At 52.7% G+C, this 14,829-nt stretch overlaps 8 protein-coding genes across 8 annotated transcripts; 5 read left to right on the top strand and 3 right to left on the bottom strand.

The window, feature by feature from the left end:
• Positions 1–130: 130 nt before the first annotated feature.
• C7974DRAFT_88972 (uncharacterized protein) lies at positions 131–1,007 on the top strand. Its single transcript, XM_046147447.1, has one exon. It carries the CDS (start codon positions 283–285, stop codon positions 841–843), a length of 561 nt encoding a protein of 186 aa, XP_045991027.1. The 5' UTR covers positions 131–282; the 3' UTR covers positions 844–1,007.
• Positions 1,008–1,445: 438 nt separating this feature from the next.
• C7974DRAFT_88974 (uncharacterized protein) lies at positions 1,446–3,889 on the top strand. The gene is made up of 2 exons (XM_046147448.1): positions 1,446–2,796; positions 2,843–3,889. Exons 1-2 carry the CDS (start codon positions 1,906–1,908, stop codon positions 3,530–3,532), a joined length of 1,581 nt encoding a protein of 526 aa, XP_045991026.1. The 5' UTR covers positions 1,446–1,905; the 3' UTR covers positions 3,533–3,889.
• A 1-nt stretch (position 3,890) lies between these two features.
• Positions 3,891–5,098, top strand: C7974DRAFT_88975 (Arv1-like family-domain-containing protein). Its single transcript, XM_046147449.1, has 3 exons — positions 3,891–4,164; positions 4,214–4,267; positions 4,314–5,098. Exons 1-3 carry the CDS (start codon positions 3,976–3,978, stop codon positions 4,950–4,952), a joined length of 882 nt encoding a protein of 293 aa, XP_045991025.1. The 5' UTR covers positions 3,891–3,975; the 3' UTR covers positions 4,953–5,098.
• Positions 4,895–5,728, bottom strand: C7974DRAFT_406790 (ATP synthase subunit H-domain-containing protein). The gene is made up of 2 exons (XM_046143172.1): positions 5,573–5,728; positions 4,895–5,441 (listed from the first exon to the last, which is right to left on the bottom strand). Exons 1-2 carry the CDS (start codon positions 5,701–5,703, stop codon positions 5,309–5,311), a joined length of 264 nt encoding a protein of 87 aa, XP_045991024.1. The 5' UTR covers positions 5,704–5,728; the 3' UTR covers positions 4,895–5,308.
• A 2,424-nt stretch (positions 5,729–8,152) lies between these two features.
• C7974DRAFT_89237 (uncharacterized protein) lies at positions 8,153–9,532 on the top strand. Its single transcript, XM_046147452.1, has 2 exons — positions 8,153–8,247; positions 8,298–9,532. The coding sequence occupies exons 1-2, from the start codon at positions 8,215–8,217 to the stop codon at positions 9,162–9,164; spliced, it is 900 nt and encodes a 299-aa protein (XP_045991023.1). The 5' UTR covers positions 8,153–8,214; the 3' UTR covers positions 9,165–9,532.
• Positions 9,533–11,003, bottom strand: C7974DRAFT_89028 (uncharacterized protein). The gene has a single exon (XM_046147450.1). It carries the CDS (start codon positions 10,864–10,866, stop codon positions 9,901–9,903), a length of 966 nt encoding a protein of 321 aa, XP_045991022.1. The 5' UTR covers positions 10,867–11,003; the 3' UTR covers positions 9,533–9,900.
• Positions 11,004–11,199: 196 nt separating this feature from the next.
• C7974DRAFT_418898 (flavoprotein-like protein) lies at positions 11,200–12,171 on the bottom strand (the record flags this gene model as incomplete). The annotated part of the gene is made up of 2 exons (XM_046144187.1): positions 11,200–11,836; positions 11,888–12,171. 2 exons carry the CDS (start codon positions 12,169–12,171, stop codon positions 11,200–11,202), a joined length of 921 nt encoding a protein of 306 aa, XP_045991021.1.
• Positions 12,172–12,950: 779 nt separating this feature from the next.
• On the top strand, positions 12,951–14,773 carry C7974DRAFT_324129 (xylosidase : arabinofuranosidase; the record flags this gene model as incomplete). Its single annotated transcript, XM_046138943.1, has 3 exons — positions 12,951–13,165; positions 13,216–14,597; positions 14,649–14,773. 3 exons carry the CDS (start codon positions 12,951–12,953, stop codon positions 14,771–14,773), a joined length of 1,722 nt encoding a protein of 573 aa, XP_045991020.1.
• Between the last annotated feature and the right edge of the window lie 56 nt (positions 14,774–14,829).

The following is a 14,829-nucleotide window of genomic DNA, read 5'->3' as shown; positions in this document are numbered from 1 at the left end:
CGAGTCGAGCAGGGTGTCGGACTGCAATTGCGGGTGGTCAATGTGCTGTGGTGGAAAGTTGATGGAGACAACAGAAGCTGGCTTAGCGCGACAGCTCTGCGCGTCTGAGCTCGGGAGCTTTTGGTGGATCCTTTGTCTTTCACCCATGCACTTGCTTGCGCACCAACCAGGCAGTAGTGTTTCGCCCGACCTCAGGCTCAAGTCCATACTCCAATTATCGTCGTAGTTGCGTAATTTTGAATCGCTTCTTCTCAATCGACATCAGCCCATCAGACGACGGCCATGGCATTCTTCAGGCCTACGATGCTGCGCACAGCTTTCTCTACCTCGCAATCTGCCTGCCTTCGCCATGCTACCCTTCGCTATTCGTCTACATCGACTTCTGAGTCTGTCGTTCTACCAAGACTACAGTCCGACCTCAAGACTGCAATGCGTGCGAAGAACAAACCCGCCCTCAATGTCATCCGCGCACTCCAAGCCGAGATCATCAACGCCTCCAAAACCGCGAAGCCAATCGAGAACGATGGCACATTGTACGCGTTGGTCCAGAAGCAGATCAAGGCTGCAAATGCCACAATAGAGGAGTGCACAAGCGCGAAGCGCCCGGACCTGGTAGAAAAAGAGCAGGCGCACTTGGACGTGTTGAAAAAGTACGCGGAAGACATCCCCAAAGTGTCGGAGACCGAAGTGAACAGCATCATCGACCAGGCGATCGCTGGATTCGAGGAAGCCAAAAGGGCATATGGTCCTATCATGGGCAAGGTCATGGGCGCCATGAAGGGCAGACCGCATGATGTTGACTATGTGCAGAAGAGGATCGAGGAGTTGGTTGGGAAGAAATAGACAGACGTGTCGCTCAGAAAAGAACGCCTGGTGGTTGTACACTATGTATAAAATAACATGTACTTTGTAAACTACTACATATAGATGGGTGTTACCTGCACCAAGTCGAGATCTCGTGAAACACTATTGCAATCTCTTGTCTATATCAAGAATGCAGCCAGCAATAATTAGTTCACACGAGGCTGTCATTACTCCAGCACATGTATAGCATACTTGTACTAGTGTACCACGATCATCGTGTTGAGGCGGATTATGCACAGAGAAAAGGCGGCGCCGGGCCGCTCCCGTAGATAAAGAAAGTGGCAGGAGTTGGCAGTCTTAGCGCAGATGCGATGTAACTTATGCAGCAGTTCACGCGTGCAGTTGAGGCTGAGGATTTGGCTCAAGTTGTACCCCACCGAACAGGGACCGCTCCTTCCAAAAGCAGTGACGTCACTCTTTGGGGAGCGCATGCGCCTCCCATGCGCCTCTCCGGTCGAGTCTGGTGACAATTCGAGGGTAGGGATGGCCCTGTGGCTGCGAAAACTCTGGAAATTGGGCAGAGTCAAGTCTCGTGTTCCTGTAACTTGAACTGCCTCGGGGTCTGCTGTCTTTTTGTTCTCTTGTAAGGGAAGACCCAAAGCCGATTGTGACGCCCAAACATGCCCAACCTCAGAATATGCCCGAACTGTATGCGTCAGGCACTTGATTTTCCACTTTGAAACTGTCCACAGAGGGCGCAGCGGCAATCATGGCCCGACCGCAAATCACGACGCAGGGGCACGAGCGCCCAATCGCGCCGCGAATTGCGCCTACTTACTGCGATGACGTTGTTGCTTGACCAAGGTTGCACCCGCATACCACCAGCACTCCAGCCTACGGCAATATATTCGCAGCCGTGCGCCGTGCTTCTTCACTCAGACCCGACTCGACTAGCGCTGCTCTCAAGTATTTCTTGCGTTGTGTCCTCAGTACAAAAGCATCTCTCTGGGACGGAAATCCGGCAACGCAACACCCCGCAGCACAGGGTCTTAAGTAGACAGGCAGGGCTGGCATACCAGTTCAACTCCCATCAGCACAGCCATGTATCGCTCTTCAACTGGTAACCTCGCAAGCTACGAGGACGAGCCTCCTCGCGGTGGCGGTCAACGGTGGGATCGCGATAGGTTCGAGCGCATGAGGGGCGGCCGCGGTCCTCCTAGCCGCGACGACGAACACGAGCACATCCGCTTTCAAGAGCACGACCGCTTTCCTGGAGGCCGCCGTGATGTTGACATTCATGAAGACTACGACCGCCATGGTCCACCCAGCAGGCAACCTACTCGCGTTGCAGAGAGGGAGCGTTTCTTCGAGGATGATCGTTTCGAGCGCCGTGCTCCTCCCCGCCGAAACGACATCTTCGACGAGCGCACGCCTTCTGAAGTAGCGAACCAAGCACTTGCCCCTTATCGTCGGAAGTCTGTCATTGACGAGGACATCAATATCGACATCAAAACCCAGGTCTCCAGGCCGCGAAAGCCAGCACGTCCACAGTACATCCGGAGACAGTCATCTCTGGACACATTTGATCGCCGTCCCCTACCTCGCTATGGAGAGGTCGAAAAATTCGAAAGAAACGAGTATCACGAGTACCGCCCACCTGCCAACGTGCCTATTCCGCTGCCAATTCGTGAACGTCGTAGGTCACCAGAACGACGACGATTTAGGCAGTCTGACGAGGATCTTGCTTACGGGGATCTTGGCGGCAGAGGCAGGGAGCGGGAAGAGTACCGCGAGATCGAGGTTTCAAGGAACAAGAGCAGAGTACGAAGAAGCAAAAGTATCGCGGGTTCCAGGCGAAGTTCATCGTCTGAGAGCGTCTCAGAGATCCAACTTCCTCGCGCGACTTGGGGCAAGAGGGGCAAGACCAGACTGCCAAAGCGACTGGTGAAAAGACAGGCAATTATTGAGCTCGGCTATCCTTTCGAGGAAGAGGTAGGCAGCTTCCGAAGATCTGTAGGGGCCTCACTGACTGTGCTAGGACGACTTCATCATCATCACTCGTGCTCTCGAGAAGGAGCACATTGATGAGTGCATAAAGGTTAGCGAGAACTACAAAGAGGGTATGACGAACAAGCCGTGTTTTGGACCGATATCTGATATTTTGACAGAGAAAATGACATACGTTTACGAAGAGCGAGTCGAGGAGTTGTCCGCACCACCTCCGCCACCGCCTCCGGAGTTTGTAGCAGCACCACCACCACCACCCTCTGTCTACGCAGCACCACCACCTCCTCCTCCTGGCTCGGTCTATGCTGCACCACCTCCCCCTGCGTCTGTTTATGCAGCGCCCCCGCCGCCACCACCAGGTTCTGTGTACGCAATGCCACCACCACATCGCGCACCAACAGTCTATGAGCCATCGGTACGAAGCTTATCGCCGCCCAGACATGAGCACGAGAAGTATGTCGAGATCGAACGTTCAGCGACCATGCATGGGCCAGCAACGGCATTCTTACCGGAGGGCCGTCAACTGGTTCGCCAGAGGGATCGAACGGAACGCGATATTCGAGACGAGATTCGCTCGCTAGAGGAAGAACGCCAGCTGCTTAAATATGAACGTGGTGAAGATTACGACGTGGTCTACGAACGCCGTGAGCCTCGTCGCGAGGTTGTTCGTGTTGACAGGGACAAAAAGGGTAGGTTAGCCCTTGTCCGCTCGGCCCATTGAGAACGGCAAATTGATATCCGGTAGGACGACGCGATCGGCCGAACCCGAAGCTCGTTGCAGCTATGATGTCTACTCTCACTTGAGAGCGACACGAGTTGCATACGTTTAGTAGACGTTATCTGGTCCGGCTAGGCACCAAGAAGGGGTGTTTCCTTCTACGCAATCACGGCAGGATGTTTGAAGACATGCTTTCAATTTATCGTTCAGGGGATTTCTTTGAGGTGGTATAATCTGAACCGCTAGGGGTATTACAATGTGTACACAAGATGTACGATCATGAATAACGAATGATACGCATAACACCCAACTGTACCACTTCATATCCTGAGAGTGACGGATTTAAAGTGATGAGCTAAACTCCGCACTAAACAACACACCCACACCTCGAAGCTCCACAACCCCACCTCCACACCCGCAGAGCCTCACCCAATGGCTGCAAAGCTATGCCCATCTGCATAGAGTGCCGTTATCCCGTGAAGACATTGTACACCGAGTATTCGAAAGCTGACGATCGCGCTCTGGGAAAGGGCGTGCGCTTGACACAATGTCCGCGCTGCAAGAAGTTCGCTGACAAGTATGTCGAGCATGACTTTGTGGTGCTCTTCATTGATCTGGTCTTGATTAAACCCCAAGTACGTTCCCGTATTCCAAACTCACAGAACAAAGCAGCTAAGCGTGCAGGTCTACCGCCATCTCCTCTTCAACCGCCTTGGCCGCGACGACGACAAATTCGACGTACCCGCACCTCTCCCTCCCACCACACAAATACTAACACCCCCAGCGCTCCATCCTCCGCCTCGGCATCCTGCTCCTCCTCTTCGACGTCTACCTCACCTGGGCGCGCATCGAGAAACTCCCGCTCCCACCCGATTCCCCACACCACGCGTCGACACCCGCCTCGCTCCCGCCCACCAACGCCGCCATCCTGCAGGCCCAGCCGCTCATACTGCAGTACCTGTTCTTCCTGGCTCTCGTCACGCTCAGCACGCTCGCGTTTCACCTCCCGATCCGGCTCCTCACGGGGCTCAACCCGGCGTCGCTCCCGCCCGCGCTGCGCTGCGTGTGGTCGCGCTTCGTGCCGTACTACCCGCATCCGACGCCGCTGACTACGGCGCTGTTGGTGAGCAGCTGCACGAAGCTGTTCCCTATACTGCTGATTATCTGGGACTATGACTTGCCGAGCAGCGCGACGGCGGTCAGTTGGGCGGTCATTGTGAATAATGTTGCGGCGCTGGAGATACTCATGGATTGTGGCTACGTCAGGGCGGGTTTGTTGGTTGGGGTCGGCGCGGGGTTGAGATGGGTCGTTGCGGGGAGTGTGGTGAGGCAGGCTGGATTAGGGGTGGGGTGGGAAGATGAGGGGGGTGAGATCGAAGGCATTCTTGGAGGGGTAGAGAGCTGGATCAAGGGGGTTGGGTAAGACAACAGTTCGGGGGGATATAGGATAGGATACAACATAATACCTGTTTGCTCTTCCCTATGCCAAGGTTTACGGGCGCAGTTCATGTCGAGCACATCGCTTGTAGTACACGAAATTCATGCCAGAGGTCAGAAACGATTGTGCTCAAATGCTTCATATATTTATACAACCCAGATTCCACATAACGCCCAGCCAACTATACAATGCGCTCAAGTGTCGAAATGCCCTGCTCTGCTTGTCCAGCATCTGCGACATGCTCAGCAGCCAGGAGCTCAGTACGTTTCGCCAGTTCTCAATATATTGCAGCTCGTTTGTCCCTCCTCCTCCTCCGCAGAGTATCGCTCGACTCGATCTGTCTACCCTTGGTTGTACTCCGGTCGCAGGTGGTCCCGTATGGGCGAGATGAGCGGGTGGAGTTGTGCGAGGAATGTAATGGCCCACATGATATACATTGCAGCGGCGGAAAGGACGAGGGTTGAGCGCCAGACGCTGTGGTATTGTTAGCACGGGCATGATATGTCGATGTGTAACATTGGCCATCGAGGTGGCGCGCATTGTTGTCGCGGTCGCAGCGAGGCTCAAGAGGCCTGGTTTGTAGGGGGAGACGGGGTGGAACGTACGTCTGGTTCTCACCCTTGGGGGCGAGGAACCATGCCGCTCCACAGAAGATCGCGGTGACTAAAAGTCCGATGAATGGTGCCCAGCTACTGATGTTAGCCTCTGTGTTATGATTTGAGCACAGTGCATTCATACCCGTTCGCCATCGTGTCTTTTTGGATATGCAGGATTCGAGGACGGGCGTGTGGAGGCGGCGATTTGACGATGCGGCGATGCGGTAGCTTGCTTGAAGCTCGATGCAATGACGCCGTCGCGCGGCCCAGCGAGAGATACTTGGCGCACTAAAGCTGAAAGCGGTCTAGTCAATTCACTCGGCAGTCGCCGATGCATGTGAGCGTTTGGTCCTTCAATCTTTATCTGGACTACACTATTTGGCCCTCCAGGCTTTCTCCAAAACCACGTGTATGAGGCTCATCAGGCAGGCAGCTGCCAAGATTCAGTCTCTATAAAAGCCCGTAGTAGCCCTGCAGCTAGGCGGTTTGCGATTCCCTCCGGGGAATCTGGTGGCTATTCATGCTACTGCACTGACCGGTCGTTCTTCCGCCTCACTACCTCGGATCTAGAGACTGCGAATGAGTCTGCCTTGTGCTTCCTTGTGATCCCCCTGGACGCCAGGATCCTTACCTGGACCAGGTGGATCCCAACCTGCACTATAAGATCGGCGTGATCACCATCCAATTCTTGTTTCTCTTCCGACCATCTGCTGGCACTTTCGCTGCGATATCGACCCTGGATCCCAAACAGGCCCTGTTGCATGTCTGCATTCCTGCAGTCTGGAGAAGGCTTTAGCCCTCGATACCCATCCGGGACTCTGGCTCCACCGCCGGTGAGGACCCATCGAGAACCGGACTGGTGCTTCGCCGCCTCGTCTTTATCTTCTCGTTGTAGACAATCGCTGACTTATCGATGAAGTTGTCCGGTCAAGCCTCACGTCTATTTCCCCACGCGGCAAGACGTAAGAGGAAAGAGCGTAACGAATACTTTGGCCCTGTCTTCACATATTGATCTTGGCGCGAGGCTGAAACTGGGTCTTCACTCAGTCTCAATGTACTGGAGTACCTACCTTATCGACATCCTTCAAGGTATATGTCCCGAACTGTCCTTCTTAGCTGCATTCTTGACCGCTCTTTCAGCCACTCTGCTCATGCAGGGACGTTGATGGTTACACCGAGCTAGATACATACCTTCTCTCGCGGCCATTGCTTCCAATTGGATCGCTTTCCGAGCCCGCTATACAGCTAGGGCGGAGAAGGGATTGAGACTGGACGCGAATGACAGCCTGTGAACTAGGACTGGAACCAAGTTCTGCAGAGGCTGGGATTATGGCTTATCGTGGCTTCTGGTTGAGGGCGTTGGTCGCACCTGCGAAAGGGTGATGAGGCGGGTATACTCAATTGGAGGGATCTCGGCTGAATCATTCGATGCCAGGTAGCACGACTGATGATCAGACCGAAGGGCCTCACGCTTGGGTCGATAGCGGAGTCAGCGGATAAGCTTCTGAGCGCCCTCCTCGTAGACCCCGCGCAGGAGGCCACCCAATGATTGAAGAGACGCACATCCTTTGGATTGGAGTCTCACCGGATAGCCTTGGAATCTTGTTCCTGTCGCCTCGCTGTCAAAGTGAGGCTGGTAAGTCAGGTAAGTTCGGCTGGTTTTGCATGAAGACTGGAAGCCAGATCCAAGGTAATTGATCGCTGAGTCAATTGTGCAGGTTGACGAACAGACTCCAAGAACGTACCACTGCCTTGGGACTTATTCCGGTGGTGACGCAGCCAGGTCATTCGTTACACACGCACATGGGCGCTGCAGTTCAAGCCAATCGTGCCTCGTACCGATGCACCAGGCCTTCTCGCTGGAGGCCGAACATCGGGCTCATTGCAGTGTTTAGTCTCTTTCTGAAGGCAATCGAGGCAACCGCCTCATTCGCTACTACAACACACGCTCATGAGGTATGCAGTAGCCTGTGTGTAGCCTGCTGCCTTCCTGCATTGCATGTTTGGCCATTCCAGAGTCGATAGCGCGCCATCAGTCGTACTCGGTTGACGGGAGTATATATGGGCAAACATGGTTCGACTCAGAGCTGCGTATTCCACTATATCCACTTCTATTCAGATCCAACTCTGATAACCAAGCATTTGCCATGGACTCAGATTCGGACGATCTGGTGATTATCAACAGAGAACCATCCGTAGATGTTTCCAATTTCAATGTCCCGCATCAGGAGCTCAAGGTCGCGAAAAGCGATGTCGACTCAGACGAGGAGCTGGAGGGCGAGTCTCGTCCCATCATTCATACCAACACCATGATGCGGAATGGAAAATATCGCTATCATAACTATCTTAGAGACACCAACAACAATTGTCCTTTCTGCCACGACTTTCTTCTACAAGCCTACCAAGACAGGCGATTCCGCAGTTTTTCTCCACAGGCACCAGTAAGTTGCCCCCGTCTTCTAAACTTCAATGGACTAATCGAGTATCAAGCCTCCTCCTCCTCCTCCTCCTCCTCCTCCTCCTCCTCCACCACCACCACCACCAATGCATCTCAACCCATACGTAAGACACACTATTGTAACATGGAGTTTTCAATACCTATTGACAAATCTTAGCAAATACCTATCCGATTGCCACCACTACCTGGAATCATGGCCCCGCCACCACCTCCTCCTCCTCCACCAGTAAGTACTGTAGCAGCTGAAAATTCGAAATTGTGCTGACGTTCTGGGAGCCTCCACCGCCGCCTCCACCGCCGCCACCTCCACCACCACCTCCTCCTCCAGTTGTATATTGTCCGCCCCCACCCCCACCCCCACCTCCTGTGTTCAACAGCCTATACAGCCCCAACATCGAAATCTCGTTGCCTGAAGTGTTGATCCCATCAAAATACCGTGACGAATGCTTTTACAACTCGAGCACAATCGTCCGTATCCTTCCATTCCGGCGCAACGTTTTTATGACCTCGCACCGCGCACAAGCTACCGATTTCGAAGAAGTCAAATGGCTGATCCAGTACGGTACAACCGAGACTTGGTACGAGAAGCCCAGCAACGCTCTGCTTAAACGCATGGAGTGCGCGGTATTGGCGTACTCTGAGGCCGACGAGCTCCCTTCGAGCGTTGCGAAGCCAGCAGATATCCAGACACCTAAGATCTGGGCATCAGCTGCTCTCACTACTCCACTGGACGACGAGGTTATCGATTGCACCGCAGTGCATGTTTCTAAAGCGGCTGCCATGTCATGCACCAGGCGGTGCCAGCCCTGTACCGAAGCCAGGTTCAAGGCCTTAGAGGCTGCAGATCTGGCGTACTGTCTTGTCTTCAGTAGCACACAAGCTATGGACTTGTTTGGACCCGCAGGTTCTGTCACTGGTGGACGCCAGATCTACAAGATGGTCAAATGTGGCAGCAGGAGAGCGGCTGTTGCCGAGGTCTTCCATGCTACTGGGCTGAACGGCTGGAACTTGGTGTTCAGCTGCATCATGAAGGCTTCCGAGGATCTCGCGGAAAGTGGTGGGAAGTTCAAGAGAGTCGACGATCTTTGGAAGCTTGATGGTGATCAAGACGACGCGGACGAGTCTATCAGGATCTTTTACTAAGCGTGGATGTCTTCTTTGGTGGCGTGTTGCCTTATTTTCGAGGGGTAGTTTCTACGTGGTTTCAGCTCGAGCTCGCGGCGACCTGTACCAGCGGCCCGCACCGAGTTGTCAACCTTCCACTGCATCAGCCTTTTGGAAGCGCGTACGTATGGCTTCAGGCATCGCGTGCTGTATTGGTCAAGTGGTACATGCATATGCCGGCGTGTCCGCAGTAGTACTGTTGCCATGCTGGCATACCGCGCTTACAGCCTCACTTTCCATGCCCACATGCCCATTGTGCATGCTCAGTATCCAATTACCGAGTACCACGCCCTTTTCTTTTGATCTTGGCATCTAGCCATCTTTCCTTGTCTATCCTCATTTCATGCGGGTTAACGTTAAAACATTTATTTACATTCTCGAGTACACGGAGTATTGGCGTCTAGGGATACGTAAAGTCTGACGTAGAATAGCCGTAGTCGTGCTAATTGTCGGAGAACTTGCTTGCCACTAGAGCTTTTGCTGCACACAGTCATGTCTGACCAGCCACTTGACGTTTTGTAGGATCCAACCCATGTTTGTTATAGCTAATACCGAATGGCCATCACCGAACAACTCTATCCTAGTACAAAGTGTCCAGATGAGATTATTGATTCTTTTTGCCTGATGCTGCCTTTTACCAGGTGGCTGGTCGGACGTGCCTAGAGGCAAAATATACAGTACGCCAATACTAAAAAAGCACACAAAGAGTGCCTTGCTACCGTTCGTCCATGATCTGCATGAGAAACGAGTTCTTGATGCTGCACACTTGTCCCGGGCCACACCCGATCGAGGCTCGCGCAGCTGCGTCATCACCATCCCCTCGCATCTGTGCAATTATCGTAGCGGCTGTCTCGCACGATATCTCATCGTTGCCCTGATTTACCTTGTGCGTTGGTAGAGACACCGATATCATTGGAGGACAGAAGCAGTCAGCCGTGCTTGGGCAGCCTGCGTCGTCCATGCCAACCTCTAATGGTGGCCCTGGGGGAGGGCAACAGGCTTGGCTTTGTGTAATGGATGGCGCGTGTTCCGCATACGTGGGTTCTGACCGGTTTTCTTGTGGTCTCGATGGTGGTGGAGAGGAGTCGGTCTCACTTGGACTGGCATAGTAGCTCTCGGCTTGTCTGCAAGCTTCCACGGGCCGTGACATAATGGTGGCCTCGACTTCAGCACGAGTCGAGATATTTGTGTAGGACCCGCATTGTGTCGCTGTGCCACATCTGGTCATTGGGCCGCTCGGTCGAATTGACTGTTCTGACTCCTGCCTCGCAATCTGCGCAGTTCGCCTTGATAGTTGAACCGGTGATGCATGAGGACTGTATTCTTGTGGACAGGCTGGACTCAGGGAGTTTGTGTGTATCAGACGTGGCCCAGGGTTGTTTGGATATAAGTATTGAGCACCCGAGCTTCTTGCACCCATCACCTGCGGTTCCGATTCAATTGGCCTCCCTGTCGTCTCGCAGGACAGGAGAAAAGATTCAATCTCTTCTTTCAAGATCCCGTGACGAGCAAGCAGAGTTCTTAATCTCTCATTTTCTTGTGCAACCTTGCGTGCTGCTCGCTGCATGTCCTGTGTCGCAGCGACTCCCTTCAACTCGAACTCTTGCACCCGAGTTTGCAAGTCTTTAATCAGGTCCTTCCGCCGTGCACGTGAACGGCGCTGGTTGTCTCGGATTCTCATTGCGTCATCAATCTGAAAATCAAATTAGCTACTTGGCTGACCAATTTGGTCAATGTAATCACGAACGTTCTTCGACATCGTGATTGCGTATCTTGCAAACAATGAGTCCTTTGCTTAAGGTGAGACTTTGCAGACCATAGCCTCTGGAAGACAAGACGTGGAGCGCTCCTCCGAGTTCGGTCTGTGCGCAGCACGCTAAAATCACAAGTGCTTCACCTCGATCGTTCTCGACTTGATTTGATATTGCTTTGTCACAAGCGCCAGGTCTAATGCATGACTATTTCGCTGCAGAACCAAATTCATGGCCAATTTCGCTCAGCCATGTAAGCAAGCTCACATCTTTTTGAGATCCGGTGACGCTTCAGCTTCTTCAGCTTTTGCTATCGTCTCCTTTTCTACCTTTTTCTGCTTCTCTTCTCTTTCGCTGAAACGATCGCCGAAGAGGTCGAAATGTGGTCTCATTACCAGCGTGTATTTCACAAACTCTTCCATACAGTCCACAAGTCTGTCCCTATTGCCGCTTGGCATCAACCGGCTTCCTCCGTCAACGTCTTCCGGTTCAGTGAATTGCGTGTACGCCATTGGAATGGAACTTTGATTCGGGATAGCAAACATACGCATCCAGCGACCGAGGATTCGCAGAGTGTTGACTGTGTTGAAAGATTGTGAGCCTCCAGACACCTGCGCGATGGCGAGTGTTCGTCCCTGTGTGGGCCGGACTGAGCCTGTTGACAGCGGTATCCAGTCAATTTGGTTCTTGAATACAGCAGTCACGTTGCCATGCTGCTCTGGGCTGATCCAAATATGGCCATCGCTCCATTTGCTAAGCTCGCGTAGCTCCTGAACCTTCGGATGCGAATGCTGCTCGTCATCCTTTACTGGAAGCCCTTTTGGATCGTACATGCGAACGTCGCAGCCAAGACGGAACAGTATTCGGCTGGCTTCATACGATAAGAGCCGCGAGTATGATCTTCCTTGTCAGCAAGAATGCTACTTAGTTTTGGTTCAGTGTTGGTCTTACCGGCTACGCATGCTACCATGCAGCACGAGAACCCTCAGTCTGCCTTGATCGCTGCTAAGAGCCTGGTTTTCGACCATCTTCAATACTGTGCTCAGTTCCAGGCGAGAAATCCAATCGGTCCTGGACGTCTCATCATCGGTGATAAAAGGCCTATATTTTGCCCGGATCTCGGAATCGTCCTCAGACTGATGGATAGCAAAAGACCGCCTTTGGTACGTCGGGTCTACCTCGAGTGCCCTTCTAGTGCGCTCTGCCGCTGTGTTGTTTAGATCACCGTTGTTCATCCTCGGCGTGGTTGTAAGGTAGCGACAAAGCGGGCTTACGCTCGTTGGTCGAATCACGCTTCGCGATAGATTCATCAATTAGATTCGGGCAGCCGCACGTTTTCCAAGGCTTTCGAAGTTTTCCAAAGCTTTCGAAAATGTTTCTGCAGGACTTCTCGAATGTGACGATCAAATTACTTCAGGGTCCATAACAATCGGTAGGTCACTAGTGTCATCTTATTCGCTGAAGTCGCGGCCTCGGCATGGATCCACCTCTAGCCACCTAACTGCTAATGCAGGTGCACTAGGGTACGCATCTATCCTCTTGTCGTCTTGTCTATTGTGGTCTCATTAACACCGCAGTTGGAATTTTAGATCCCTGACGTTGGCTTATTCGCTGATTCAGTGCAGAGCTTTTCGAAAAGTTCCGATTGCCTAGGGACTGCCTAGATCAACTCCTCGACGCCGCCAATGCTCGTGACCAGAGAACCATGTACCACACAACACGGAGCATCGCGCTCGAGTACGAAGACTATACGTGCTTTCTTAGAAACTCGAATATGCGGTCGCGACGAGATTAGGCTAAAGTCGATCCTGTAAAACCCGTCTACACGGATAGGAGATTGATGCTACAAAGATCGTAGCGCGGGGTACAGGAGGTACGCGGGGTACTTCATATGTGACGGAGCATCTAGGTACGATCAAGCACCGAAGTACAAGTGCCGTGAGTATATGTAGCTAAGAAGATGGCGACCGACGATGGCTGGTAAGTGGAGAGCCCAGATCGAACTGCTCGCATCATGTTGTCTTTCAAGAACGCTCTATGGGCGTTGATCACGCTGATTCCTTTGGCGTCTTGCAGTGACCGGAACAAGACGTTCACCAACCCTATCCTTCCAGGATGGAATTCTGATCCAAGCTGCACCTTTGTCAAAGAGTGGGACAATACCTTCTTCTGCACGACGTCATCCTTCCTAGCGTTTCCTGGAGTACCCGTTTACGCCAGCAAAGACCTGTAAGATGCAAACCAAAGGCCATTTTGAGGCCGTGCTGACCTTGTTGCAGTGTCAACTGGAGGCTAGCTAGTCATGCTCTCACACGTCCAAGCCAACTACCTGAACTCTCTAATCAAGGTCAACAGATGGAAGGTATTTGGGCGTCGACAATCCGATACCATAACAAGACTTTCTATCTGATCACTTCCTACGTTCAATGGAACGATTGGGCCCCCAAAGTACTGCTTTTCAAGACACAAAATCCCTTCGAGGACGAATGGAGCGATCCGGTAGTTATTGAGAATCCTGCCAATGACATCGATCCAGACATCTTCTGGGATGACGATGGAAAGATCTACATGGCTGTCGCCGCTGGCATCTGGATCAGTGAAATCAACATCGAGACTGGTACATCTACAGAGCCCTTCCGTGTTTGGAATGGAACAGGTGATCGCAATCCAGAAGGTCCTCACTTGTACAAGAAAGATGGTTATTACTACCTTCTGATAGGAGAGGGTGGTACAGAACTGAATCATACTGCAACGCTCGCGCGTTCAAAGGACATTCGAGGTCCATACGAAGGGTATTCCGGGAATCCGTTCTTGACGAACAAAAACACAGACGAGTACTTCCAGACAGTTGGACATGCAGACTTCTTCCAAGATGCTGCGGGTGAGTGGTGGGCTGTAGCACTTGCTACTCGATCTGGCCCAGCTTGGGAAGTGTATCCCATGGGACGCGAGACGGTACTTGTCCCTATGAAGTGGGAAAAGGGTAAATGGCCAGTCATTGATCAAGTTCGCGGCAAGCAGTCTGGACCTTTGCCACCGAGTAACAAGCGCGTCAAGGGAAAGGGCCCTTTTGCTGACGAAGGTGACGCGCTCGACTTTGCAGTGGGATCCTCGCTTCCCAAGCAGCTGCTGTTTTGGAGGCCACCAAAGACATCATTGTTCGCCATCTCGCCACCAGGGCATCCGAACTCCCTACGAATCTCTCCCTCAAGAGTCAATCTGACTGCTGATACCGTTTATGAGCCAGCTGTGGATGGTCTTGGGTTCATCGCGCGTAAACAAACCGCCACTACGTTTGATTACAGCGTAGACCTGTCTTTCCGACCAACACAGGCGGACGAAGAGGCAGGAGTAACCGTTTTTCTGACTCAGATGCAACACATTGATCTTAGCATTATCAATCTCAGCACCAACGGTACCTTGGCGCCTCATCTTCGATGGCGTGTGGAGGCCGTCGGTAAACCCAACTACACCGCACCGGAGGCCAATGTGGTGCCGCTGTCAAGGGCATGGCTCAATCAGCCCGTGCGTCTCAGCATTGAGGCGACCGAAGCTTCACACTACAAATTCTTTGCGGCTCCTGTGTCTAAGCCTAAGGAGGCCGTTAGCATGGGAACTGCGAGTGCGGAAATTGTGTCAGGCGGAAGTGGCCCATTCACTGGTAGGAGAAGTCCATTTGCGATATCGGCACTGTCTAACAATAATTCTGCAGGTACTATCATCGGCGCCTTTGCTACGAGCAACAATGGAACAGGCACCACTCCAGCATATATCAGTAGATGGCGATACACTCCAAAGAAGCAGGCAATTGCAACTGGTGTGTTTGTTCCGGCATAGATTCCGCTAAGAGCCGAGGATCTGAAAGTACCTGAGGTTCCATCCGAAGAACAACC

This window comes from Boeremia exigua, assembly GCF_020726555.1.
Source record: "Boeremia exigua strain MPI-SDFR-AT-0100 chromosome Unknown C7974scaffold_16, whole genome shotgun sequence".
In the NCBI taxonomy this organism is placed as follows: Eukaryota; Fungi; Ascomycota; class Dothideomycetes; order Pleosporales; family Didymellaceae; genus Boeremia; species Boeremia exigua.
The sequence above is the reverse complement of the archived record's forward strand: the minus strand, read 5'-3'. Positions and strand labels throughout refer to the sequence as shown.

Excerpts from the sequence above, each read along its gene's own strand:
- C7974DRAFT_88975 (XM_046147449.1), top strand. The coding sequence starts at position 3,976 with ATGCCCATCTGCATAGAGTGCCGTTATCCCGTGAAGACATTGTACACC. Across the intron at positions 4,165-4,213 it reads TGGTCTTGATTAAACCCCAA|GTCTACCGCCATCTCCTCTT; the intron begins GTACGTTCCCGT and ends CTAAGCGTGCAG. Across the intron at positions 4,268-4,313 it reads GCGACGACGACAAATTCGAC|CGCTCCATCCTCCGCCTCGG; the intron begins GTACCCGCACCT and ends TAACACCCCCAG.
- C7974DRAFT_88972 (XM_046147447.1), top strand. The coding sequence starts at position 283 with ATGGCATTCTTCAGGCCTACGATGCTGCGCACAGCTTTCTCTACCTCG.
- C7974DRAFT_89237 (XM_046147452.1), top strand. The coding sequence starts at position 8,215 with ATGGCCCCGCCACCACCTCCTCCTCCTCCACCA. Across the intron at positions 8,248-8,297 it reads CACCTCCTCCTCCTCCACCA|CCTCCACCGCCGCCTCCACC; the intron begins GTAAGTACTGTA and ends ACGTTCTGGGAG.
- C7974DRAFT_88974 (XM_046147448.1), top strand. The coding sequence starts at position 1,906 with ATGTATCGCTCTTCAACTGGTAACCTCGCAAGCTACGAGGACGAGCCT. Across the intron at positions 2,797-2,842 it reads GCTATCCTTTCGAGGAAGAG|GACGACTTCATCATCATCAC; the intron begins GTAGGCAGCTTC and ends TGACTGTGCTAG.
- C7974DRAFT_406790 (XM_046143172.1), bottom strand. The coding sequence starts at position 5,703 with ATGAATGCACTGTGCTCAAATCATAACACAGAGGCTAACATCAGTAGC. Across the intron at positions 5,442-5,572 it reads CCCAAGGGTGAGAACCAGAC|CGTCTGGCGCTCAACCCTCG; the intron begins GTACGTTCCACC and ends ACAATACCACAG.
- C7974DRAFT_89028 (XM_046147450.1), bottom strand. The coding sequence starts at position 10,866 with ATGAGAATCCGAGACAACCAGCGCCGTTCACGTGCACGGCGGAAGGAC.